Here is a 19930-nt window from a genome sequence, read left to right as displayed (position 1 = left end):
CTTACAATCACTCTCCTTCCATCGTCATCTGATTTCTTCTTCAAACGACAAGCTTCTCATTGTGTTAGTCGTAGTTTTTCGAATTTTTCACATCTGTATGAGAATATTCATAGTTAGTTGAAGGAAACGTTTTTTTTTCCTTATTTAGTTCATTTATTGTTCAGAGGGATTACTTCTACGAAATAGTTCATCTAAAAACGAATCTCTCATGTAGACACTCGTAAGCTAAATCGACCGAAATACACGCCGTTATATCTAATTACTTTCCGCGGGGGGGAAATCGAACATTTCTCCATGTACATAATAAACCCTGACACTGGCTAAATTCGAACGATGTGTTGCAACATTTGGTCAACTGCGGTACGCGCCACTACACGGTACACAGCATAAACACCTTGCGAAAGCATTTCCTTCCTTTTCACTCAGTCCACTTAACTACGGACTAACGTAAAAAAAACGAGTAACTTATATGCAACTTTGCAATTTCCCACAATTGTCTCCTCTCACCTCAGTATTGTGCGTCGCGGTACGCGTGGAAAAAGCGCACAATATCTCGGGCAGATTCGGCGCCCGGCAGATGTACTTGTGGCCGTAGTGGCTGCTCTGCTCGAACCGATGGAACTCGATCGGGCCCCACGATTTGCCCCGCGTGTCTAGCGCTTTGCGGTAAAGCTGGTGGGGGGGAGTAGAAGAAAGCTGTACTACTGCAACAGCCATGTTGATGGGAGCGTGGAGCGCCCATTACACTTACCTTATAGCCTAATTCAAATGGCACCACGAGATCGTCCTCCGCGTGCAGTATCAGCACCGGCTGACGGAACTCGGCAATATGCTGGTCGGACTCGAAGCGCAGCTTATTCTTGTACATTGGTCTGGAGATCAGGTAGTCGAACCATGGCAGGTGACGGTATAACTACAAAGAAAAAACAGGAGCGCAATGGTCATTTATAATCAACTCCGCAAGCACATACAACCGATCGCTCACCTTTGAAAATGGATGGGCACATATCTCTTCCTTGATGTTGTTAAACGGACTCTCCAGTACGACCGCTTTCGGCCCGGGCAGGCTCATCTCGGTCAGCAGCGACAGCAGATGCGTGGAAACGCCCGTGCCGAGCGAATGGCCCCACAGGTAGACCGGATTGTTGGTGATGCTCGTGATGTACTGATACACGGCCAGCGCATCGTACACGACGCCCAGCTCGGACGGGGACAGGTTGGCCGAATCACCGTACCCACGGTAGTCGATCGCTATCACGTGGTAGTTCAGCGCCCGTAGCATCTGGTACAGCTCGACCCGGTGCGGAGCGCCGCGCGATGCCGTATTTCCGTGCAGGTACAGCACCACATCGTTCGTCGTGGCCCGCAGCGTCTCCTCGAACAGGTCGCGCTGGTGTTTCTCATCGGTTAGCTTAAACCCGTCCGAGCGCAGCACTTTTTCGATCCCTTTGTAACGATCACCGGCGTGATGTTTTTCATCGGCAACGATGCTACCACCGTTGCTCGTAACGCCATCGATCGTTGGTAGCGTTTTGTTTGCTATCGTTCGCTGGGGAAGCAGTAAGGGAAATAATTGTTAGAAAATATGCGTCCTCATTGCTGCAAAGTAAAGTTTTGCTTTTATCGCTAAATTTCCTGCCAAAGTGATGACTCAAGCGTTGTAAATTCCCGTCAACTGAAACTAGAAGTCACTCCAGGAGTGCCATTGATAATCGCTCTGTTTATCAAACGATTAAGCTTGACTAATATTTCTAGTGACACTGATAAAAGCAACATCTTGGAGCCATTTCTAACAATGTAAGTTAGTGTGAGTCGTCAATCAGCTTGTTGCTATCGTTTTTAAAAAGAGGCTCTTTCTCTTCAACAAAATAATTGAAAGAAAAAGAGCAAAACTAGACAACAAAGGTGTTCAATTTGCTTTTCCAATGTGTTTACAATTTCAATCAATCAAATCTTTTTTCTTAGCTTCGTTTTTCTCTCTCGTTCATGTGAAAGCCAACACTTGGTGCGATGAAATTGAGGCATACAATATTCATATCCATACACCATCGTTTTGTTCCGTTCCACAAAGCAAGTTAACAGCCAAGCTACAACGAAAAACTACGTTAATAAATCGTAAAGCAATAACGGAACGGTGGCAGCATTACATTAATTATTTCACTTCACTTATTGATTTCCTTCTTTCCTGATAGTCTGTTTTCCTTGAAAAACGGCCCTTGGTAAAATGGAAAGACCAACAACACTCCCTTAACTTAGCCTTGTGGGAGCATTTTCCGTTTTTTCCCTGTTCCCCTATCTCCCCCTTGTAGCTAATTGCATAATGGATCAAAATGATCGTAACCCTCCCGGCACCTGGCCCCGGCACCAAGGTCTCACCCGTCTCCCCCAGCCGAATGGCGACGCGCGACCAAAAACCGAATGCTGTGCGCGCAGCATTTGGTTGACAAAATTGTAAAAATAACCTCCGCACGTAAAAGTAGTAGCTTCGTCGCGGCGATCGAGCGTTCCGCGGCAAAGGGGGATGATTGAAGCGTGCGCTTGAGGCAAATTCGCACGGAGCGCATCATTACGGTGGATGCACGCCACGATCATCTGCTGCCACGCTTGCCCCTTACCTCGTCGACGTGCAGTTCCTTTGCATAGCGGCGCACCAAATCGAGCGGCAGCACGTGCCACACGGCAACGTTCACCTCGAGGTCCTCCTCGTGGTCGTGATGGTTGACGTAGAAGTTTCTCGTCGCGTACAGGCCACTCTTTTCCGGCCGCTTCAGGTCCAGGTTCGGTGGATAGGTTACTGCAAAGGGAGGAAAAGACGCAATCAGACTTGCACATTCGATCGGAGGGGGCAGGTTTTTGTTTTGGATCACTTACTGAAGGTGAGAAAGAGGATGCTTTTCTGGAGTGCGTACGAATACTTGAAGATGATCGGTAGTATGACGAACCCGACGAGAAATAGCAGCACCGCAACTGCACACGTACATCGACCGATTCTGGAAGTAGGAAGCGAACGAAACTCGATTACATACACACTTATTACTCATCCTTTAAATGGAGCTCACGGAAATAGTAAAAAGTTGATGGAAAACGGACTTTAAAATTTAAACAAAATAAAGAGAACAACACGAAGAGAACACCTAAACGACACACTTAGCACAGCAAATGCATTACTTGCGGCAGAGGGGCATCATCTTGGCGACGGTGCATTCGACGTGGTGCAACGCGCGTTCGAGTGCGATTAGTGTGGGCGCGTGTACTTAGGCTCGGTGCGCACACACTAGATGTAGAATCTACTTCTTCGCGGCACAAAACCGGCACAAATTGCAAAGGGGGTGGTCCCTTACATTTGTGTTTGTGTGGTATGGGATGGATGAAGACAGCGTGCGCACTTGTTGTAAGCGAGTGAGTGCACGCCTCCTCTGCACTTGACCCTGAAAAGTGCGGCAAATAAACTATCTCCTTCCCCTGCTGGCGTGGCACGTAATCTGGGGCGAAGATCTGCACCACATCTTCGTTATCTCTGCAATCAAAGTACTGTGTACTGTATGGCACTGGCAAAAACCGGTACGGCGAGACTCGTGGTGTTGGTGTTGGTGTGAGCAAAACAAAGTTAATGTTTGCAGTTTGCTTACCAGCACTCCACAGGAGAGGTTTTTTTCAACATAGTCAAAGCAGAAGATGCTTGTGGAGCAATAAAAACGAACAACTAAAACATCAAATCCACATATTTGTGAAAAAGAGAATAAATAGAGTATTTGTGGTGAAAAAGCGAAAGGTGAAAAACACAAAAAGAATAATTCAAGTGCATTCAAGAGTCAAGAAGCAAGTAGAAACATCATTTTAAACTGTGAAAATAAAATAATACAAAGATAGCTAAGGATTTTAATAATGAAACTACCGAAGCAAATGTTGAGGATTATTATGCAGAAGTAAATATTTTTAGCCAAAATCCAAAGACAAAAGTATACTCCTTACCATACGATCAAATCATTTCGTAGTTCAAAGTGTATAGCTATACGTAGATGAGTTTTTTTGGGTAATTTCATTGTTTTCCTTTGCATTACCTTGATTTAGTTGGGTCAACTAATAATCAAGACTCTGCTTGTTAAAATCATAAAATGTATAATACTACAATTGATCATTTCAATTTTTTGACTGTTAAAAGCTCGAGCATACGCCATTCTCCTATCAACCAATTGCAATTCGAACGAGCGTGATGATTATTCGGTCCCGTGGTACAGTCGTCATCTCGTACTCGTACTCGACTTTACGACATGGCCCGTCGTGGGTTCAACTCTACAATGGAACCGCATCCCCCCGTAGAAAGGACTGACTTAATGTTATGTGGCTTGTTGTAGTATGGTGATATTTACTGAATTAGGTCTCGAAAGCCTGTATAATATACTATAGACACAGCAGTATGTCCCCGTAGGACGTTTACGTCTCAAATAAAAGAAGGAGAAGATTATTATTCAACAAAAGACCTTGAAATGCATCCACAATGCAGGAAACGAATAGAATGTGTTCGGTTTGAAACAATCATGTAGAGAGGTACAACTTGTGTTTCATAAAACATGCATAACAATGATAACCAGCCAGTACAAAGTTCAACCCTCGTGGTTTGCGCCAATGAGAGAAGAGAGAGAGAGAGAGGGAGCATTTGTTTATGAAATGGGCACCATCGTGAACAACAAAAACAAAAGGAAAACACAGAGAACTGCATTCAAGCAGAGCCGATCGTGCAAAAAGAAGATAACCGGAGCGGCAAAATAGAACAATTATCTCATGGAAACGATGTGAAAAAGAAATTATAAAGAATAGAATAAATAATTATTTCAATTTCATGCAAGCACGTAGTGCAATAGAATGTAAGAAAAACGAGCAAACATTAGAAAAAACTGCAACGGAACTACATACAATGGCGCAGGAAGCAAAGCTAAAGTGGCAAACAAAGGGAATGATCATTCACACGATCTTCTAGAACTGTCCTCGCACCAGATCGTCATGATGGTGGCGCGATCTGTGATTTAAATGTGCCCCAGACGGGCTAAGACATTTTAATTCTATTAACGATTCCACCGCTCCAGTGTCCGTGGGCATTTATTCACTCGCCAAGAAGCTGGCGACCTTTTCCCCCCGTGCCGGCGAATACGCTTGCATAACATCGAGATAAATCTGTTTCGCGTGTGTGTGTGCAGTAGTGCAAAGAAGACAAAGTACAAGCAAAACGCGATCTCGGACACACAGATACACACACACACACGGGACAAAGAAGTTCGGTGCCAACCGAAGAAGTCGGACAGATATCGCACTCCGGTCATTTTACTTACAAATCGGTCAACCACAGCCCGATCGCTATCCCGGGCAGGACGGTCGTCTTGAAGAGATCGGTTATGAGACGATCGAGATCGAACATGGCCATCCTGTGCTGGTGAGGTATTATTTCCCGCCGCGTTCCTTTAAAGTTTAAGGTGGAAAAGGTGCGATCCTCTGTCACAGCAAGGATTCCCCTGCAAGGGGGTGTGTTAGGATTGGGGGGATAGCTTAATATGGGGTTGAGAAAAAGCACAGGATCGTCACACGGCACACACAAGCTCACACACACACACGCCAAGCACCAGGCAAGGGGACACTTCAATGTGACTCTGTTCACTCCGCACACACGAACGGTTCCAGCTGATGATGGGTGGGTGGGATCGTGAATCATCTACATACACACCCACACTGACACACTTTCTTCCAAGAATCTTCTATCTGTTTGTGCATAAAAACCGGAAGCAGGAAACACACACAGTGGCACACCCCTTTGTACACCACACAAAGAGAAACTGAGCTGCGGCCTGCTCGAGACTGGTTCACTTTGCCGTCTGCAATCGAATCGAACTTGATACGCGAATAGAATCGCGTCGGCGATCGGGATTTTGTATGTCGCGAACACTCCCGACACTTATTTGGCGGTGGTCACAAGCCGCGGCCCCTTATTTCGCCAAATACTGTTTCCGATAGCGCAATAACACCAGCCCAGCGGTGCTGTCAGTGGCGAGCGAATGTAAACACACTTGTTGTTGGTCTCTGTTGGCAGTGTTTGTCACGAGCGCATACAAATTCACGGTTCCTGAGCCGGTTTCCCGATGCGTAAAATTTACTCACACACGAGCGCACACACAAACACACTTACAACGCGCAACCATCCAGTGCGTCGTCATGGAGACGCCCTTTTTTGGTGAAGGGATGATGGTGTCGTTAACAATTCCTACAGCGTCATATAGTTATTGCTCCGTTTGCTGATTAATTTTGGGATTTTGCACACACACTTTGGAATGTGTGGAGGAAGCAAGGGAAAATCAACACTCAACACTAAAACTTCAAACTCCAAACGCCGATCAAACACATTCGTAATCACCTTTTTAAAGCGCGCCGCTTGACGGACCAGTACATGCCTGCGTACGGTTCGGCCGCTGAATTCGCACAACTTCCTCCGACGATGCTGACACGACGACGACGACGATGACGATGGCGATGCGTTCGTGTGCTCGAACCCCCTCCGCTCCTTGGTTATGTTGTGCTGCCGTCCGTTGCACCACTTCGCCACCACCTTCTCCGCTTTCTGCCTTACTTGCCCTGATGGGACCGGCTCGTAACAGAAAAATACGAACCTTCGATTACACACTCACAGGGGGGGGATGGGAAGGGATGATTAAATTGCACTTTGCCAGCTGTATAAACACCCACCGCTCCCCACCGGTTGCCGTATCAAAACATATGCTTTTGCACGGTACGCACACGCACACACACACGCAGCTTGATGATAACCGTTGAAATTTTAACCAAAAGGAGGAAAACTCCCCGATAAAACTCGCCGCGCTTGCTATGATGCGGTGAGAAATGCTGAAATGCACTGCTATGCGCTATTTTCCACACTCTCAAAATACCGGCAACGAACGTTCACGCCGGTTGAACGGTGATGCAAAACTGTTACCACCACACAGCGCAGCGCAGCGCAAACGGCCAAACGGGAGAGCAAAATCGCACAAAATTGCCCACCAAATCTCCCGGCTTTTGTTTCATTAATAGCGTCCGGGATGTTCTCTTTCCCGATCGTGTGTATGTGTGTCTGTGTGCAAGGGAAAATTGGGGGAAAACCGTACTGGCAAAAAAATCATTCGCGCAGGTCGACGCGGGCGCTCCCCGCACGATCGTGGTTGCGTAAAATGTTTGCGCGTTGCAAAAGGAAAAACGAAGCAAATTCCCCCTTTTGCGTTGTTCGGCTGTGTTTGCGATTTTTTGGGAACCGAGCAAATGTGCACAACTGGCTTTATCTACCAATTCTAATGGTGTGTGCTCATTTGGAAGCACAAAAACGAACTTTAAAATTGAAGTCACGTTTTAAACGGTTTTTCTACGCTCCTAGGAGCGTTTCTATCCCCAACATGCCTCTTCGTCTTACTGTTTACGAGTTAGAGCAGTCCAAAGTCCGAAATATTTAGGACAATTTTGATGACTGCGTCACTGGTTCAGGCACTGTCGCACACAGCAGCTAGTACGAACGTTAACGATGTCGGTTTTTGGTGTCTTCGGTTTGGCACACGTTTTCGTGTAGTTGTAGTTTGACGTTGATGTCGACGTTGATCCTGTCTACCGTTTAAGGGCAAGGCGAGGCGAGAGCAGAAAAAAGCAACTCGGGAACAATGTTCGGCACCGATGACACCGGGAGAGTGCAGTCGCCTGTAGGGGAGCCGGCCGAGCAGCAACCGTGGTGGAGGCCAGCCGTGGTGATGTAATTGCACTTGTAGTACGCTGCAATTAAAATAGGTTACCGAAACGGTTCAGTATGCGGAATGCAGGGGGGGGGGGGGGGGTTCGTGGTACATGTTTAATGACGAGAACATAATTGCCCTTTTGCTTTTATGTACGATGTGTGTGAGTGTCTGTGAAGGCCTTTACTTAATGCACAGTTAAATACACAAATTGGCAATGCTAAAAACACGTTTTTGTAAAGGAAAAAGAGGATGAAGATGATGTAAAGATTACGAATATTCACCAGATGAACTAATTAACAACCTAAACAGGAAAGCCAATCGCCAAGCCAGGATGCCAACAAATGGTAAATTTTCAGCAAAGAAAAATCGTAGGTGATTAGGAGATAATGTTTATCAAAATGATTAGCAGTCGCTATTAAACCATCGATTACACGCATAGTGTAGATAAATGTGCGTTTTTTTGGGGGGGTGAGATTAATCGATGGCAAACAGCTCTTTCCCATACGGTGTACAGATCGATGAGACCGCATCGATAGACAAGTGACACCAGCGACACAAAACAGCAAACCAAAAACTGAATGTAAAGAGCACGTGTCGCAAAGTATGATTATTCAGCACAGTTACTTACATTTTACAGTTAAACTTCCTTCCTTCGTCATCGGCACTGGTTTTTTGGATTATTTTTAACTAATTAACATTTTGCTACGCACGATCATCCCTTCGACGTGCTGGCAATGCGTGTCTGTATGTAAACAAACGGCTGTCAAAACCAGCTGACAGTGAACAGGAGAGCTTTTGCTCGAGGTTGCTTGGACCGAAGCTTTCTTCGTATCGTGTTTGCTGCCGATGCTGTAGAGCTTTCTCGATTCGTTCCGCTGTTGTTCACATAGACACAAACGCGACTCTCCAGCTGAGTGTGGTTCAACGATACATGATTTATTCCTAATGCTTCACAATAATTCACACAAATGCCGTGACGGGGTACCGGCGGGAAGGCCACCTTCCAACGTCCCGCACCCCTTTAGCGGTAGATGTTCATAACGCGCGGCGAGTTACCGCCACCACCACGGCACAGTGCGCATATCTTCGTTTCGAATCGCTTCGCACGAAAAAAAAAGGTTTACTTGTTCGATTCCCACTTGACCTTCTCCTCGCGCTCCCGGACCACCTCCTGCAGGTACGGCTCGAGGTATTTGGTGTCCTCCTCGTACTTGGTCCACTGTTCCTTCGGCAGGATCGTTTTCGTCATCGACAGGTGGAGGGCGCGCGTGATGCGGAAATTGCGCTCATCCTTCAGCTTCTCCGGCAGGCGGCGGATCGCCTCCTTCACGTCCTCGTTCTCATACAGACAGTCGTCGCGGTGCAGACCTGTGGGAATACGGGGGGGAAGAACATCCGGATCAGTGTGCCATTCGCAGCAAGGTCAACGCGAACCAGGACACGGGGAGGGTGAGCTGTGCTGTGTTCAACGTCCGTGCGTCACAATAACAAACCCCGTAACACTCACCGTACTGGTTGAATCCGGCCATATTGTAGGCCCATTTGCCGAGGGCAGCTGCAAAAAAATGGAAAAAAGCAGTTAGTAAACAATGCACGCAAACCCCGCTTCACCGCACCGGAATCTAAGGACACAATTTTCTTAACATTATGTAATTTGTTGCGCCGAACGCTGACCGTGCCTCGTCAAAACAATAAGGCTTTGCGGGGACAAAAAACGGCACAGCAGGTAGGATGGAGCGCTTTAAAATTTCAACAACCACTCACAGTAGATGGCGGGTCCTTTGCGTGCGAGGTACGACATTTTTATCGTGGAAAAACGTTCGGAAAAATCCTCCCCGAAATGTTCTGCACAGCTTCTTGGGACTTTGCAAAAAACGAGAACGAAACTGCGTGCTTGACGTTTGTGCAATTGGCGAGCGCAGAGACGTCAGCGCGATTTGACAAGCGGGAGTTTATAGTGCGCTGCTGACTTCTGGGCGATGTGCCAGCAGTGAAATCGGCAATGAAAAGACAACAGAAAGAGGTGGATGCAATGCGTACATCTCGTGCCGGACAATTCGAAACACGAAAAGAGCGATTTCAATTAACTTTATTTCTGCACAACAACAGTAATATCTTGTTTGGGAAAATTTCATACTAAATTTCAGGGATAACAGTTGTTAACAATCTGAGTGTTGTTTTGGTTCATGGAGTTTTGCGTGCAATGTTCGCACAAGTCGTGTAGAATCGGTATAACAGTGAGGTACAACAAAACAAACGATCTTCTCGCCCTGTACTTCAGTGAAATTGCTTTACTTCTGGATCTGATAAGAAACGATCGTCTTTTGTCTTTATTTGTTCAGCATTCGAGAGTAAAATTTCAATGTTTTGGTTTATTCTAACGGTAGGCAAGCAGCGGTTCAATTCTGCCAAACGATATGATTATATTGTATGACCTTCACTATTAACTTTAATCCCATTTTCGTTCCCCACAGCCTGTTAAAATATGAGTCAAAACATCGAGTACCCAACACTGCCGGTCAGCAAAGAAGAATGTTTGCAGTACGTGTTGTACGTCGCGATGATCCACGTCGAGATCATACCTGATATCAGTGATACTCTTTTGGTAAATCTAATCGGACCACCGGAGAACTATACCCCTAGAGCCAAGCTTTATGCCACGCCCAAACTCGGAACGTGGTGGCAAAGCATGCCCGAGTTCGGGCTGGAGAATGTTGCGCCGGAAGATAATGCTCCAGTTAATTTTTATTTCATTGTGAAATACGAGCAGTCCATCTACCCGTCCAGGGTCGGCTGGTATGAAAAGAAGCATACCGGGGCAGTGGTACGCATCTGAGCCTACAGAGCCGAAGCAAAGGCATGGTCCCTGCTATGGGATTGTCGTTATGATGGCGTCCTGAGCAACAGTTCTCCCCAGCTCTTCTGCCCAGAGATACGAACCGTTCGACACTCGACAAAGATGCTACGGTTCGAGCTTAACACGCGTGATCGGGTAAAAGCCATCGTCAACTTTGATGGAATTGCTTTGGTAGGTGTGGAAGACAGTTCGGAGGAAACGTTACATCAGTCGTCTGCGGTACCATTGAAATCGCACGGGAGAGTCACCCCGGACAGTGGCACGCGCGACTCAAGCGCCCTACCACCTATAAGGGCCACTGGGAGGAAGCTTACCGATCTACCGCACGAGATGCTGTTTGAGATCTTTTCGCACCTCGATCAGCTGTCGCTCCGTAGCGTTGGACAGGTGTGCAATTCGTTTGCAAACGCTTTTAACATTCTTTCAACGATATCATTTGCGATCTTCTATCATCCGTACGATCGGGGAATACAACCGGCAGCTCATAAGCCTTAACCTGTATCGAACGTGCATAGTGACCGTTGGTGCGCTGGAGGCGCTATATAATTGCATCAATCTAGAAGAGCTCGACCTCGGCTATAGCTGGAACGGAGATGAATGTTTCGATAATGAGCTAACTATGCTGGTGCAGGCTTGTACGCGCCTAAAACGAATAGGACTTGCCGGTTATATGACGTCGAGCGATTCCTTTCTGCAAACAATTGCGACGAGCTGTCCCGAGCTACCAGCTGCTGGATCTGACCGAATGTGAGATACTAAACGATGAGTTGAACGCTTTGCGAAATGAATTTCCAACACTCAGCATATTCGACCAATCGAGGAGTGGAGGGACCCACTGACATTGGTCATAGATTAGCTGGTTTGATGAGATAGACATGAGGCGTCGTATGTATAGAACACATCATTCCGGCGAATAGTGGATGGTAATAACAAAAATCTTTTGATTATAAGTCGCTGATTCAAGGCATTGGTTAAAAACACATACAAAATCAGCATTTCATTTTCAACATTATTTTTTTTATTATCCTTATCTTCCCTATCGCCTATCTTATTTGGTCTTTTATGATCAACAATCTATGAACAACGGGTTGCGGGATTAATCCAAAAAGTACACTATCAACTTAACGCTACACTGCGCACTCCTTCCCATGAACACTAGGCTTCTGCAGTACTACCACTCTACGGTTGAAATAGGAAAGCAAAATCGAAAGTAAAGCATAGGAAAGCGCTACACTAGGATACTAGGGTCAGGTCAAAAACAGTACACGAACCATCCAGGAACACGTCAAAGTCAAACCAAGTAAGTAGAGTAGTAAAACCTAGACATAAGCGAACAGACACACAACCCGACCATCCAACTAAAACTTGCTAGCGGTGTGTTTGAATGTGTGTCGGTAGCGGGACGACGAAATGATATGATCGCATTCTTGATGTAACTTTGCTTCCCCCTCTGCTGCTTGCAAAACGGTAAGCCGCATTGTGCCGGCACAGGAAGCTCGTAACTAAATCTAACCGCAAAAAAACAGATGGAGAATAATCAATAAGCATGTCCTACACACTATATACTACTAGCAGCGTGTGCATGCCCCGTCCGTCGCGCCCTGCCAATGCCACTGGGACTACACTACTTTTGTTGCGGATTAAAATGGGAGACTTAATAAACAGAGGATTCCTGATCGGTAGAGCACTATCGTTGAGTCCAAAAAGGTCAGAAAGGTTTTCCAATGGGGATTTGTCGCCCCCGGGGTTCTACACTCGGTCATTTTTAAGCCTAATCACAATTTCGCCTCTCCTATCTATCCTCAAGATCACATTAAAGAAAGATCAGGCAATCAGGTTCCACCAACACAGCACGACTACGGCGCCTACGTGCAAATTTCACAAACTAAAAAGATCCGCGACGACGGCGCAAAGAGTAATAATTATAAAGCAAGTAAACAGGTTCGCGCTGCAGATCATCTGATTGCACGCGGAGCATTAGTTTCCAGACTTTTCCTTATCCTCATCTTTCTCTTTCTCTCTCTCTCTCTCTCTCTCTCTCTCTCGAGCTCGATTGTTGGTCAAAAAGGGTTTAAAAGCAAAAACTAATACAAACAAATGAGCTAAATCGAAAGCGGATGACGCATGCGCAAGGGCCATGATAGATGGTAAAACGGATTTGCTTCGATTGCATTTTGCCTTGCTCTACCTCTCTTCGACAAACAACAGCTGATTAGCTGTTGGTGCAATATGCCCGGCGTGTGTTACGTGTCGATCGATTGACCACAGCAGGCGATGCTTTTTTTGTAGCTTTTTTCGTTCGCTCCGTTCAAACTGTTGTTTACTGGCTTTTCGCTTGAAGCAGGAGGCCGGTTTCCGGTATGCATTATGACATTTGCTTTTCTAATCCCCCTTCGTACCAAGACACCCTAAGAAGGGCACGCAGAAAGCCACCTCCCACCATCCCGCCGCTAAAAGTTCAGGGTTGTCGTGAACCCGCCGACTACTGCAATGCGATCGTACGATCGATCGATCGAGCCCTTCTTTCTACTGTTGCTAACTACTGTTAGGTGGTGGTGTGTGAGGGAGGACAAGCCTTCTAACTATTCTAACTGTGCCGCTTCGTACGCAGCGTGTGCTCGCGCGCGCACCAGCTGCTTGTTTGTTCCGGTGCTGTTTTTGAATTTCAAATTGAAGGGGGTCTTACAACGAGAGAGAGAGAGAGAGAGAGAACGAGGGTCGTTTGAAATGAAAAGTGAGTCAGCGACGACGTTTCGCTTTCAACTGTCCTCCGTACCGACGCCCGTCGACGAGGAAGAGGGTACGGCGGCGCTCGTCGCTGGCAGGACCAACCTTCATAAGCCCATCGCCTGCTGCATGTTCTCGGTGCTGGCACCCTTCAGCGCTTCCGCGATGCCGTGGAAGCAGTCCTCGCTGTACGCCCGGCCCACCATATCGGACACGACTGGGATCGGTTCGTGATTCGGCAGGATGAGACTGATTTCCTTGATCAGTGCCTGTGTGTGTGTGTGTGCCGGTGAAGATAGACAAAACAAAAAAGGCCCGATTAGTATTAGCTCTCCTGTGATCCCGGGACAGCTGATAAGCACTTCTCCCCCATTACCTTTTCGACGTCCACTTTCACCTTCATCTCCTGCTGGTGGGCGGCCGTGGTCGATTTCAGCTGGATCGTTTTCTGGACGGAGAAGTTCGGCGTCTTGCCGAACCGCCAGTCCCAGGAGGCGAAGTTCTCGCGCAGCTCGGTAATGCCCGGGAACCACTTGTCGGTGGGATTGATCAGCTGGAAACCGCGCTGCTTCATCAGCAGCTCGCGACCCCCGTCAGTTAGCTGGGTGGCCGGGGTGCGCAGGAATTCGTAGCTGTATAATGAAGAAGAAAAGGACGATAGATTAATACGCAATCCGAAATTCCCCACAATGTATTGTAGCGCAAAACACACACAAACACACAAACACTTACCCGATGGCCGATAGGAGCTGCTGGATGTTTACGGTTCGGTTTACGTCCACGAGGTTCTTGATTGGCGATGGAATGGAAGCGGTAGCCTTGCTTGTTATTTCGACCTGCGGGACACACGTAAAAAAAAAACATACACACACACACGATCAGATCAACAATTTAATTTCAAGAAGCGTGTGCAGGAAGACATCTCTCACTCTCATTACGCTTGATCACCTCCCTCCGAAAAAGAAAAAGAAAATCATATTTTCATCCACCCAGTGTGCTACAAAGATAACCCCCCATCGAGGGGGGGGGGAGCATGGCGTACAGCTCTCCTCTACCTGACCCCCCCCCCTCCCAATGTGCTATCAATTCGACTTCATTCCCTTGAGGGCAAGCAAAAGCAAGATTGTTTAACAGTCCCTTATCAACGCCGCGAATGAACTGACACCCCTCCCCCCCCCCCCCTCTGTTGCTCTCCTCTTTCCAAAATGTTAACAAAACACACACCATTAACCGGTGTCCTTCAGTTCTATTCCTGAATCGAGTCCCTCACCGAGCGGTCACAGTACAAAGGGCGACGTCATGGGCTGTGTGTTACACTGTGTTACGGCGTCATATGTGGCAACGAAAAACGCATCTCGCCTGCCATGCACAGAGAGCAGGGTAGGGAGAGGGACCCATATGCAGACCACCCGCCCGGCGGCCCTTATACACGATTCCGGTTTGGTTCCCTATCGGTCGTGGAACCGGTTCGCGCCAGTTTTCATTTAGACCTGACTGAAGCCAAATGATTTTAATCAAGATAAATTGGTGCGCGCCCTGGGTTTCCTCTGAGATTTACACACAGGCGGTGAGCCTACTTGCGACTGGCGTGGACGGAGGAGGGATCGGCCAATAGGAGCACTTTCACACACAAACAAGGCGAGGCGAGCACATTTGCGCTAGTTGAACTTTATGTAGCCTAGTTACAATGTAGCGTGGAGTTGCAGTAGGCGGCTGTAACGATTTTATTCTATTTGAGAACGGCTCATGGTGTGAGTCCAATGCTTGAAGTCTTCGTTCAGGGGAGTCAGGACATGATTGGTCTGCTCCTCTCATACTCATAGCTAGATGGATTCCCTCTTTGTCGAGATATTAAACTACTTCGACTTCAACTAAATTCAGGGCAGCATACATTGTGGCTTAGAGGCTCTACATCAACGGGATCTAACAAGACTCTTATGAAGAAGCATCTTTGTTGTTCCTAATGTTCTACACATACAAGAATATACTCTCAATAACATCAACAAAGTCAGATTTATTTCCACAATGTTATGCTTATAGCTTGGATGATTGTAGCATCGCATAAGGTGATGTGCGATCGTGATCGCTTATAGATCTTATGGAGCCAAGTACATATAGTCTGGATCATGACCATGGAACACTTCCGCAAAGAATTTTGACTTAATACGGGTTTTAGACATGATTTCTTGACAAATTTAATAACATCTTACCATCACCACTACATCATAAAGTGATCATAGCGCTATCCTACGTTACTTAACTTACAGAAGTATTGTACTATTATACTATTATTGTCGCTCTTTTAACAACTTGTTTCGTAGATAAGCGTCTAATGTCTACCCAACCATGCATTCTGACCTCGCATGGTCAATGTTTATCCTCCATGAACGGGGTTATTAAAGAAGAAGCTCACAAGACTCTGCTGAGAAGATCACACATTATTATCTAGATGTGCCGACAATAAGCCCCAAACAAACCCCTCAGCTTAACTTATCGTTATCTGTTATCGGACACATACACACACACAAAAACTACCATCCTTAAGGGTCCATTGTGATCCGATGGACTCTTCTTCGATTCTTCCTCCAAGCGGTGCGACTTGAAAGTTTTAACTCTCATTGTTTTGGTACCTACTTCCCAAAATAAGGTCGTATGCCAATCATTATCGTTCAATTCTGGTCATAACAAAACACATGTCTGTGGGAAGGGGGAAGATGGATGGGTGGGGGGTGGGTCTCTTGTTCACTGAAACAGACTTTCATCCCACCTCATCGGGACGCTTATCACACTCCCGGGCCCAGCACACAAAGCACACAAACGAGTGCTGTGCGTGGGGTGCTTTACGCATTTGCCCTCGCTCGCCCCCGAAAAAGTAATCAAAACGCCGGCACCGGAGAGAAGAAGACTTATCACTCTGGTGCACGGCCGGTTCTAACCGGTTCACCAAAACCAGTTCATAGACATTTGGCCTTAATTTTGTGCCAAACACCAAACATACGTTTGGTGCGCGGGGTAGGAGGAGGAGCCTTATCGAACGTTGGGGTGAGATGGGGTACTTAGTGTTTATCAACCCCACGCACACACGGTTCGTTGTCGCTGGATGAAGAATTCCGTCTTGTTGCGATGCTTTCCATCCAGCGGTGATGGAACGCTGGAACAAAAGGGGCGACTCACCGTACAAAGTTCAGTGAGAGTGGTCAAGGATATGTTCGGGCAAAGCTGCTCAATTGGTAGTGGTGGTGGTGGTGGTTGCATCGTGCCGATGAACTCATCATCGTGCGAAATTGCCTACCGCGTCCGGACAAAGGGCTGATGCAATACAATTTATTCCGCGCGTGTTGTGCCAATCAGCTGGGACCATTCTCGAAGGGTTTGCTACACAAGTTTTGCAAAACAGAAGTAATGAGTTCACCCCAAGCAAGACCCCTCTAGAAGAATCATGAGCAATTGATCATGTACATTATCTCAAACAAAGCTATATTTTTTTGCACCTCTCGTTTAATAAAATTTGTTCATCAAACAAACAAAAGCGCCGTCTGCAATTGCAATTGTTCTAACCCCTATCTCCCTGTATCAGCTGTTCCGCCATAAAGCCTTATCATTGTGATACAATTTATCATCACAAAAAAAAACACTCCGACGGCGAGTCTCCGGGTGTCTCGGTGTGGAACCAAAAAAGCCTACCACACTCTCGCTTTCATTAATAGAGAGGGTCGCGGTGGGTGTAACGCTCGGGGATGTAGGAAGTAGCCGCTTCTTGCAACAATAACAGCAGCAAGAAGCATATTGCGAGAGGCAAGACATTATTTATGGGTATGGTGTGATCCAACCGGTTTATCATGTTAGATCAGACCATCGTGTGGCCTGTCGACTGTTCTGTTGTTTTCGCCTTTTCGCATAGCAACAACAGCCAGCGCTTTGCGCTTCGGATGTGAATCCTCCCTGTACTGTGTTGTTTTGATGTTTCCAATTTGATGCTATCCCAAGCCGGCATTCTTCTACTTACGTTATCTTTCTCGAGGGATGCACCCAGGTGTAGCTTGTTCGAGTTAACCAGCAGCGTACAGTGGTGATAAGCGTTCGGTTGGCCCAGTTTTGCCGCCGTGCCGGATATCTAGAAAAAAGGAAAAAAATATGATTAGAGGAAACTTTGGAATTGGAGTTATAGTAGATTAGTTTAGTTGCCTTAGATTGACGCTCCGGCAGGGTAATTGTAAAGAGAGTTAGAGGGAGGGAGCTCAAAATCACAAGGCAACCGCGAAACAAAAACAACCGATTAGATTAGTGGAGTACAACACACAATCTAAACCTGACTTCTATTCTTAATGTCTTTCCAGATAAGCATCAAATCAAGCGTCAATGTACCACACACTCCAGGGTCATTGCAGACATCGTGGTTTGTTGTTCCCGTCTTCTTGTTCAATAGAAATAGAGTGTTACCAAGCAGAGAGCCTTGAACATCTTTTAGGAACTGAATATGCGCTATACTAACTTTTGCATATCCAACCGGTACAAAGGCACACGAACGGCATCTTCAATCACGGAACGCCAGTGTCAATGACATCGTCAACCCCACAGTCGGGGGATGGATCAAGCGTTCGGGCACTACCCAGCGAGCAGTGAAGAGAACGAGGGCCGGTTTAATAGCCCCAGTCTCCCTCCTCTCAAGATATCATCCAGTAGGCGAGTGCACACTGGCAACGACCTGCGTGCGTAGCAACGCCGTTCGAAGCAGCATTTTAAGACCATGGACATCAACAACAACAACATCGCCATGGGCTGCTCTTCTGCCCTAGCAACAGCCACTTGACCATTTGGCGAGCTGCTGCTGGCGATCTGCTCGACGCGATTTGTGTCCACCGGTTCATAAGAAATCCAATCTCGCGGTTCAAGGGTGAGCCGCGGTCGTTAGCCGTTCCAGCGCACAAGAACAAGATTCGATGCTCTTCCGCGGCTTATCTAAAAGACCCCTATAGACTGTAGACCCCACTATGTTACGCTGCGTACTAACACACACACACATACACACTCGCGCACCGACGAGCGCGCGTGCTCGCGCATAAACTATGCAAATTCTCACCCAGTACACGTGCACTCGGTGTATGTAGAGCTGCTTTGTGTGTGCCCGGGCCATGATTGTGTGTGTGTGTGTGTTCTTCCTTCCGATTTGTGTGCACGCAGAGGGTTTGGACGAGAACCGGTTTTGTGGGTCATGCTCGCAACACGTGAAACATCACCGCCTCGCTGCTCTCATGCGCATACGCGTCGTGATCCTCCCTTCAGCTCGTTAGCTTGCGATCAGCGGGTGTTGCAAACATGCGAACTGAGAAGCACACACAAAAAAGGAGTGCAAAAAAGCCCTCCGTCTTCGGAAAGGGACGACGTGATTGATTGCACGTAGCACCAACAGTACCAACGGCATATCGCATCTGAGTGTCCTTGGTGGGAGAGATAATTGTGGCAAAAACAAAGCAAAAAAAGAATATGCCGTTTGAGTACTGTACAAGGAAGGTTTGTCAGCCAGCCTCTCTTCAATCTCGTTTGGATTTTCCCATAGTAAGCTTCTCAGTTTCTAACCAAATGTATGATTTCGACCTAACCACCTCTGAATGATTATGGGAAACCCTGAGACCCTGATACTACATATTTAAGGATAGAAGAAGCAGCCCGTAAAGTACAGTAAAAGTATGTTTCTTGTCTTCCGCTACATCTTCTCATATTCCACCTAAAATGCAAAAATAGAAACCATTTAAACTGCTCTCCCACACTGCTTACCTTTTTGCCCAGCAGCACGATATCGTCCCGCGCGGACAGCTCCGCATTGATGCCGTACTCCCGGTACAGGGCGCGCGTCAGCAGCGTCAGGTTGTACTTCCGATCGTACCGGGCCCGCGGCATGAAGAACGTACAGTTCAGGTTGCCCAGATCGTGATAGACGGCACCGCCGCCACTGTTGCGCCGGGCCAGCTCGATCCCATTGCGTGCCAGTGCCGACACGTTCGTCTCCGAGAACGGATTCTGATGCCGGCCGATCACCACCGACGGTTTGTTAATCCACAGCATCAGTATGTGATGGTGGGTCAGGTCAAAGTTCCGATAGATCCAATCCTCCAGCGCCAGGTTCGTGAAGACATCGTTCGACTGCGAGATAAAGACGGATTTGCGAACCTCAGCGTCGGGAATCTTCTTGATGTCGGCCGTTGACAGCTGCTTGCTGCTGCTGCTCATGGTCAGGTGGCCGGTTGGGCTGCTCGTACCATTGCTCCCCTCGGTGGTGCCATTACCTCCCTGGAAGGGATGTTTGGTGGTGGAATAGGCGCACAACGCCTGGCCCGGGCTGAAGAGCCGCGAGCTCACCGGTGACGCCGATGACAGGACGTACATCCGGCAGAGCGATCGAACAGCAACCACCGACGATCGTTTCGCTACCATGGCAGCCATCTTGCTTGACAGTGTTGGTGGGTTTTTTCCGCTCTTCTTCAGTCGAGCGCCGATAACCAGCTGTTCGCTTGTGCTGATTGAACGCACACACACACGCGCGCGCACGCTTTAGGCAAAACTCGTAATCACCAACACACGCAGCAGCACA

The 19930-nt window shown here is 47.4% G+C and overlaps 3 protein-coding genes across 5 annotated transcripts; all 3 read right to left on the bottom strand.

Moving 5' to 3' along the window:
- Positions 1-112: 112 nt before the first annotated feature.
- On the bottom strand, positions 113-8580 carry LOC121598436 (lysophosphatidylserine lipase ABHD12). Of its 3 annotated transcripts, XM_041925294.1 has the most exons (8): positions 8386-8580; positions 5328-7794; positions 2872-2990; positions 2616-2794; positions 986-1549; positions 752-913; positions 508-672; positions 113-442 (listed from the first exon to the last, which is right to left on the bottom strand). In XM_041925294.1, the coding sequence occupies exons 2-8, from the start codon at positions 5702-5704 to the stop codon at positions 419-421; spliced, it is 1590 nt and encodes a 529-aa protein (XP_041781228.1). In that variant the 5' UTR covers positions 5705-7794; positions 8386-8580; the 3' UTR covers positions 113-418. The 3 variants fall into 3 exon arrangements, with proteins under 3 accessions (XP_041781228.1, XP_041781230.1, XP_041781231.1); XM_041925296.1 differs by having other exon boundaries at positions 113-672; positions 6401-7794; XM_041925297.1 differs by lacking the exons at positions 5328-7794; positions 8386-8580 and adding an exon at positions 3169-3707 and having other exon boundaries at positions 113-672.
- A 92-nt stretch (positions 8581-8672) lies between these two features.
- On the bottom strand, positions 8673-9684 carry LOC121598445 (cytochrome b-c1 complex subunit 7-like; the record flags this gene model as incomplete). Its single annotated transcript, XM_041925321.1, has 3 exons — positions 8673-9125; positions 9265-9312; positions 9522-9684. Coding segments are annotated over 3 exons (459 nt in total), but the record flags the coding sequence as incomplete, so codon positions are not given.
- Positions 9685-11609: 1925 nt separating this feature from the next.
- LOC121598437 (lipoyltransferase 1, mitochondrial) lies at positions 11610-19914 on the bottom strand. The gene is made up of 5 exons (XM_041925298.1): positions 19117-19914; positions 17348-17455; positions 14074-14177; positions 13718-13973; positions 11610-13610 (listed from the first exon to the last, which is right to left on the bottom strand). Exons 1-5 carry the CDS (start codon positions 19780-19782, stop codon positions 13449-13451), a joined length of 1296 nt encoding a protein of 431 aa, XP_041781232.1. The 5' UTR covers positions 19783-19914; the 3' UTR covers positions 11610-13448.
- Between the last annotated feature and the right edge of the window lie 16 nt (positions 19915-19930).

This window comes from Anopheles merus, chromosome 3L, assembly GCF_017562075.2.
Source record: "Anopheles merus strain MAF chromosome 3L, AmerM5.1, whole genome shotgun sequence".
NCBI classification, from domain to species: domain Eukaryota; kingdom Metazoa; phylum Arthropoda; class Insecta; order Diptera; family Culicidae; genus Anopheles; species Anopheles merus.
The sequence above is the reverse complement of the archived record's forward strand: the minus strand, read 5'-3'. Positions and strand labels throughout refer to the sequence as shown.